This window comes from Anoplophora glabripennis, unplaced genomic scaffold (assembly GCF_000390285.2).
Source record: "Anoplophora glabripennis isolate ALB-LARVAE unplaced genomic scaffold, Agla_2.0 scaffold89, whole genome shotgun sequence".
NCBI classification, from domain to species: Eukaryota; Metazoa; Arthropoda; class Insecta; order Coleoptera; family Cerambycidae; genus Anoplophora; species Anoplophora glabripennis.
Genome location: NW_019416262.1, coordinates 1,349,873 through 1,357,183, shown reverse-complemented (window position 1 = coordinate 1,357,183; position 7,311 = coordinate 1,349,873). Strand labels below are relative to the sequence as shown.

General features: G+C 45.1%; 1 protein-coding gene across 1 annotated transcript; it reads right to left on the bottom strand.

The window, feature by feature from the left end:
- Positions 1-4,570: 4,570 nt before the first annotated feature.
- LOC108903671 lies at positions 4,571-5,242 on the bottom strand. Its single transcript, XM_018705918.1, has one exon. It carries the CDS (start codon positions 5,240-5,242, stop codon positions 4,571-4,573), a length of 672 nt encoding a protein of 223 aa, XP_018561434.1.
- Positions 5,243-7,311: the final 2,069 nt, after the last annotated feature.

Genomic DNA, 7,311 nt, shown 5'->3' with positions numbered 1-7,311 from the left:
CCGAGAGATTAGGAGGTACTTACCGGACACCCTGTATAGATGTGAATGATAGTCCTGTACCAAAAAAAACTCGTCTGTTATTATAACTTGCACAATGCCACATTAGTGTAAGATAACAACGTCAGTGCAAATGTAGTGATACCACAACCAAACTCAGGGAAGATAATACCTCTCAATTGTTGCAATCAATAATAAAACATGTGAATAGGTTTTATGTATCAGTCATGTCTCGCACGTTCACCTTCACAGGACAGACAAATGTATTAAGTGCTGACTTCTATCCACCGATCGAATTAGATGTGGTGGTCCGAATTTTATGCAGGAAGGGCATATAGATCTCTTTAATATAGTAGGTGTTTGCCTTATAAACATAGGTCCGGAACAGCATCGTTTTATTCGTTTTGGAGATACAAAATGTTGAAGTATAAAAAAAAAATTGTTTTTTGTTTATATCTCTTGAACCTATCGCAATAAAATCTGCTGCAGATAATGTATGATAGTAGTGTCGTATTCCACCCTTTGAGCGAGCTTCAGGGTTTCAGAACACCCCGTATATTCATAGAAGTCATAATCTTGTACCTACGGATATGCCGGAGACCGTTGAATTGGAAAGGAGGCGAAACAATCATATTCACCTACCTTTCCAATCCAAACCAAAAACCCGCCACGGTTGCGAAATCAATCGCCGTCGGCCGGGCAGAATGAAAAAGCCTCCATGAGAGTCTTCAGACATCGATCCTCACGGCGATAGCGCTCCCAGAGCGTTAAAGACCAATTTCACCGACCTTTCCAGTGTCACCCGCATCGCGACCGATCTCGCCTGGGTCTGCCATCCCGGCGCGCAGTGACCACTGCCGCTGCTCTCGCAACCTGCAGTCGAACCCCGGGACGCTTCACGATGACATTTGGAAATGGCCATTAGAAATTTCACCACCCTTTTGAATTGGTCAAGGACGCTATCGCCAATAACTCCAAAAGTTATTGAGCGATCGGTGTCAAAATTTAATGCAGCACTCCTCAAGTCGCTAGCATTATCTTACTAAATTTTCGTCCGAATCGGATGAGCCAAAACGCCGTTATACGGGGAAACGCGGATTTCACGTTTTCCGCGTTTTCAGCCGTTCCGCTCATTCGATCTCGGCCGAACCCTCCAACCACACTAGAGTATCGCTAGGTGGTTGTCATATCCAAATTCGAACCGAATCGCCCGACTACTAACGGCCAGCTAAGCCATAATAGGTTTTCACGCCTTTAGAGCTGCCGCCGAAAGTATCCGCGCGATCTCGGTCGAACCCTCCAACCACGGCACTATGTCATGCCGTGTATCAACAGACAAAATTTCAAATGAATCCATCAAGAAATAAGACCTCCGTAAGCCCTTTTACGAAGACGGGGAAAATTTCACCGATGTTTCCAATTTCCCCGTCTTTGGGCCGAAAGGACCGTCTTCCGAAGGTTCCACCGCTCTGGCGGTTGGATGCGATGCTCGGCAGCCTAAGCCGAGACCGCGGGTAGAGTTTTTCCCAAACCGGGAAAAAACTCCAAAATCCCCGACGCCGACATCGACTATCCGGAGAGGCCAGAGGGGAACGAGTCCCGGCGTTGATGGGGACGATGGATGATTTTGGTTCGAGATTTTGGCGGACAATTCAAGGCCCGGTCCGCCAAAAGTATGGAAATCCCACAAAAGTGATCGAACGTCTACTTTTGACGTTTACAGTACTTCAGTGGGAGTACATGAGACGGAAAGCGATACAGAGCGAATTGTAACAAATCTTATTCATGGTAAATAACTTGTATATGTTAATTGTGAATCTTTGTTGTTTATTAATTTTATTCAATATATACTTTTAACATATCTTCCACGGTTTGATTGAAAAAACCCTGTCATCAAGCTCAAGAACTTTGGAGCTCAAGCTCACAGGCTCGCTTCACGAGGCTTCCGTCGAGGCTGCCATTCCTCGACGTGATATTGATAGTGCTTTGCAACCACTACTCGCTTAACGAGACAACCACCCGAGGTAGCCTAGCCTGAGGTGAAGACCCTGTTCGATAGCCCCCTGCATCGAAACAGCGGTAAACTCCAGGATCCACTTGCGACCTGCGAAACCGTCCGAGACTGACCACCTCCGACGAAGATCCTGTGCGATAGCCATTCGCATCGACACAGCGATACTTCAGGCTCCTCCAGAGACCTGCATACCGTCCGAGGCTTGCGACCCTCCGACGAAGACTTTGATTCCGACTGTGCCGGCTCCATCGAGAGACCCGCACCTCGGTACAAAGTACACACATAGGCTCCTACGAGACCTACAATTCAGACTCCATTGAGATCTGCAAATCCGAGGCAATCTTCCTCGTCAAACTTCTAGGCGGTCACTCGTCGAGGCAACCTTCCTCGTCAAACCCCTACGAGGCATTTACTTTGTGACCCACGGGCACAAAGCAATAGTACGCACGTTATTGTGGCGGCGTACTTCCAAATTTAGTAAAGAAGTTATCCTTACTTCTAGGGCTCCCTCGAGAGACCCACATTTAATAGTAGAGTCAGTGCTTACTACAAGACGTCTACAAGACTTTCGGAGCAAAAGAGCTTGCTCCGACATTGTCGTACGGGGAAGATGAACCCCTGCGACGCGACTACGAAATCCAGTGCTACGAGGATTGGTGCCCTCGAAGGTAATACTACGAATAATAAATTAGATCGTGTGAGTATGATCAAGACTGAGCTGGACGAGACCTCGTCCCAAATCGGAGAGACCAGCGGTCACACGAACTGCCCTCACACCTGTTTGCCGGCGAAAGATCTCTCGACATTCGGGGTGAAAGAGGAAATGGCCTCTTCTGCCAACGCTATATCGATGCTCCGCGAAGAGTCTGAGGGACCGAAGATGGTGGCTCGCGGAAGTACGCGGCACGGCGCAGCCACAGCGCCGTACGCGTTGAGGTCCGCTGCTACGCGAGTTACTGGCACCATCTCGACCACCCCTCACGACGCACTCGCGGATCCGAGTAGCAACCAAGAGTTACCACGAAGTGGGTCACCCACAGATACTCGGGACGAGGTTCAACCTACGTACCAACTGGTAGGGTCCGGGGAATCCCATGAGTCCAACCACGGTTCACGGTCTGGCCCCGATAGCGGCCTACCTCCGAGGTCGGGTGTTTCGGAACGTGAGCTAGCCGTCGGTGACGACGCTACAGTTCATTCAGCTTTTTTACGAAGTGGTATCCAGCGGGAGCAATGCGCATCGCGTTCGGGTGCCATAGTAAGCGAAAACCCCTTAGCCGACTACGTCATAGGTGACGAAGCCGGCCTTTTTTATCAAAACAATACTTGTACGTCGCCCGTCCATTCTCATGATTTCCCCCGAACATACGATCATCGCCTAAGTGGTCCATATCAAGAAAGTCTAACCCGACACGACGCTCAACGCGGAGCTCGACCTTCTTCGTCGAGATCTCCCCCGCGAGCTCGTGTCCTAGACACCACGTCTGTAGGTCATATCCACCACAGATTCCAATCGTCAGAGAATATAGTGCGACCGGGCGTCGATAGCGACGATCCCCGTGAACTCCGTGCGTTCCTGCCGCGGAACCCGGTCAAGGGAACTAACATCCCAGATCACAGGTTGCGACATGGTTTCCAACGTGGAGCTCGATTAGAACTCCCGATGCCTCCACTGAGGACCCATGCCGACCAAACACAACATTCAGATCATACTTCACGACATGGCGCTCGACGTGGGGCTCGAAGTCCTGCTTCGACGTCTTCGCGGCGAGCCCATGTTGCAAATTCCCCGCACAATTCTCAAACATTAGGCACAAACGGTCATATATCACGACATGGCGCCCAACGTGGAGCTCGATTAGAACTCCCGAGGTCTCCACCGAGGGCCCATGCCGTCGTTACCGATCCCATCGATCATATTCCTCGACAGTAGGCCATGCATTCTCTAAAATATGGTCTCTAAAGCTTCAACCAGTGGTGTATAACTAGACAGTGGTTACCCATTTTTTTTATAAAAGAAACCTACAATACTGCATTTTTTACAAGGTATTGTAACGGATTTGTATTCTAATGTACATAATACGTAAAAAAGGTATTTTGAATTTTTTGCCTAAGATTCGCCATTCTCAATTTATACATACATATAATCCCCTTGTGGCAGACAATTTTAACCATATTACAACAATATTTAATAATAATAATAAAATTTACAATTTGTAAGTACATCAACAAAATTCTTTACTGTTACGGGGAGGTTTTTTGGGTTATTACTTCACCGCAGGTTTTCTTTATTTAGCCGAGATATTCCTGAGCCGTAATACATGGTTTCAACAACGAGAAATTCTTCTATAGCTTTTTATTACAACTAATGTAGAATTAACAGTAAAATAATCTCAAAAGACAACAGATGTCAATTTTGAATATGCTAAAACTAACACTGACAACCCTGATCCTTTTTTGAAAAGTCTAGAACTTTTATGAGGTTCAGCAAACTCCCCGCCATCTAGCTTTCCGTCCGAGCAAGTCCTTTCCACGGTGGTCCCTTTTAAGATTTTGTTGTTATAGTCTCCCCCTCTGGTTACACAAGTCGTCCCGACATGGAACCAGAATCTTTTTCTTCTTCGGAGGTCGACCTAGTTTTTTGATAGCAATTTGAGGCTTATCATTTCCAGTTCCAAGGTGAGGAGTGAGGGCTGATACATGATATACCCCAAGAGGAATAGTTGGACTTTCAGGGTCACATATCTCAAATGATACAGGAGATACTTGTCGGCAAATATCATATGGAACATCCCGCTTTGGATCAAATTTGGAAGTTATTCCCTTTTTGGAGTCGCTGTGTGTATGAGTAGTTACCCAAACTTTATCACCAATCTGATTCAAGGGAGCTGCGGTCCGTTTCTGGTCTGAATATTGCTTTTGACGATCTTGTTCAAGATCGTAAAGTTCCTTAGCCTCTTTCCAAGTAGCTGCAATTTTATCTAGGAACGGAGTAATTTGAGGTAAAAGGTTTTCACTCTGAACCACTGTTCGAATATCGTTATGGATATCATCGGGAGTCCTAAGTTCTCTACCGAAGGTTAAGTAGGCAGCGGTGCTTCCTGTGGTTGCACAATATACTGAATTCATTGCAAATCTTATAGTTGATAACTTGTCGATCCAAGAGGTATGATCGTCTCCTACCATAATGGCCAGTCGAGGTTTGAGATCACGATTTTTCCGTTCAACCATATTAGCAGACGGATGATAAACTGGTATAAAACTCTGTTTTATATTAAGGCAAAAACAAACTTGTTGCATTATTCCAGATATGAATTGGACACCATTATCGCTAATAATATGTCGTGGAAATCCATATCGAAAAAATATTTCGTTTATTAAAATTTTGGCACATTCTTCTGCCGTCGCTCTAACTAGTCCAAAAAGCTCAACCCACTTTGAAGCACAATCTTCTATGATGAAAATCCATTTCTCTCCTGAGGCTGCCTCGGGAAGTGGACCAAACAGATCGATAGACAAGGTTTCAAATCGTTGGGCGTAAACAGGAGTTTGCAGAAGTCCTGCTGGCTTTTGGTTAGTGGATTTATATCTCTGACAAGCGTGACTCATTCCTGTGAAATAATATTTTTAGCTACTCGTCGAATTGTACGTTCGGTACCATAATGAGCGGCTGTAGGAGCATCGTGCAGCTCTTTCATTATCATTTCTCTTTCGTGAGCCGGAACAACTAATTAGGGTTCTTCATCTTCATCTGAATATTTGTAAAGTATTCCACTAGACATTGTGTATCCTCTTTCGGTCCATTTTGCAAAATCATCATGGTGGCTATCTTCAAAACTGTTGATAATTTTAAGCAGATCCGGATCCTTCATTTGTTCTACTCTGATGTTCTCAGCGGAGCGACTGGGTAGATCAATGGTAATAATACAAATGTCACATGTCGATTCATTGTCACGCTCACAAGGTGGACGAGATAACATATCGGCCACTACGTTTCGTTTCCCCGGTACATATTCTATCTTGACGTCAAAGCTCTGTATGGTTAATGCCCACCTGGCAAGTCTTCCAGTTGGTGACTTAAGGCTTAGCAACCATCGCAGGGGTTGATGATCTGTAGTTACAGTAACCGGTGAATTCTCAATGTATCCGCTGAATTTGTTCAACGACCAGACAATACATAATGCTTCACGTTCCGTTGTCGAATAGTTTTTTTCAGCCTTTGATAACAGACGACTAGCTTATTCAACTGAGTGTTCGTCTTCATTATCCCCTTGTAGGAGAACAGCACCTAATGCATAGCTGATAGCATCGGTTCTTAGTATATAAGGCTTGGTTGGATTATTTTGACGAAGAATAGGAGCCGTGACTAATAATCCTTTCAGCCGTATGAATGCGTCTTGCTGGAGCCTTCTCTTTCGTGAATTCACTCAACGGTCTAGAGATATCAGCAAAATTTTCGATAAACCGCCTATACCAAAAGCAGGTTTGTAAAAACGACTGAACTTGCTTAACGTTGCGCGGAACCGGCATGTTTGATTTCTGGATCAACGTGAATACCTTCACTTGAAATTATATGGCCCAAATACTTGACTGTAGGACATACAAATGAGCACTTTTCGCGATTGGCACATAGTTTAAATTGCCTGAGTCTAGCAAACACTAAATTTAGGTCTTCTAAGTGTGATTGAAATGTTTCTGACAACACTATGAGATCGTCTAAATATGCAAGTATCAATACTTCACCAAGATCACGACGAAAATTGTCAATTAAGCGCTGAAAACTAGCTGGTGCAGTCTTTAAACCAAAAGGTAGACGGAGAAAACGGTAAGTACCAAATGGAGTAGTGAAAGCGGTTTTATCACGATCCGCGGGATTCACACTTAATTGGTGGTAACCCGATTTCAAGTCTAACGTAGATATGAAGAAAGTTCGTTTTGTCGCATGTAACAAATCGTCCATACGCGGAAGCGGATAAGAGTCATTCATCATAAAACGACAGGCGCGGCCCACGGTGACTCACACTCTTCGATTATCCCCTTCTCCAAGAGGTCATCAAGTTCTTTCCGCAGAATTTCTTTGTTGCAGGGTGTCATTCGATATAGAGGAACTGATATCGGTGGATCATTCCCAGTATTTATGTAATGCATTGCATATGGAGTTGGTTCTCCCCCAAGTCGAAAGATATCATCATTCTTTTCCAACAGTGAATTAAGGATATCCTTTTCAGTAGAAGACAGCATAACGGCTTCATCAGGACGTAGACAATTAAACGAATGAAGTTCCGTTTTAACATTTTGTT

Excerpts from the sequence above, each read along its gene's own strand:
- LOC108903671 (XM_018705918.1), bottom strand. The coding sequence starts at position 5,242 with ATGGTTGAACGGAAAAATCGTGATCTCAAACCTCGACTGGCCATTATG.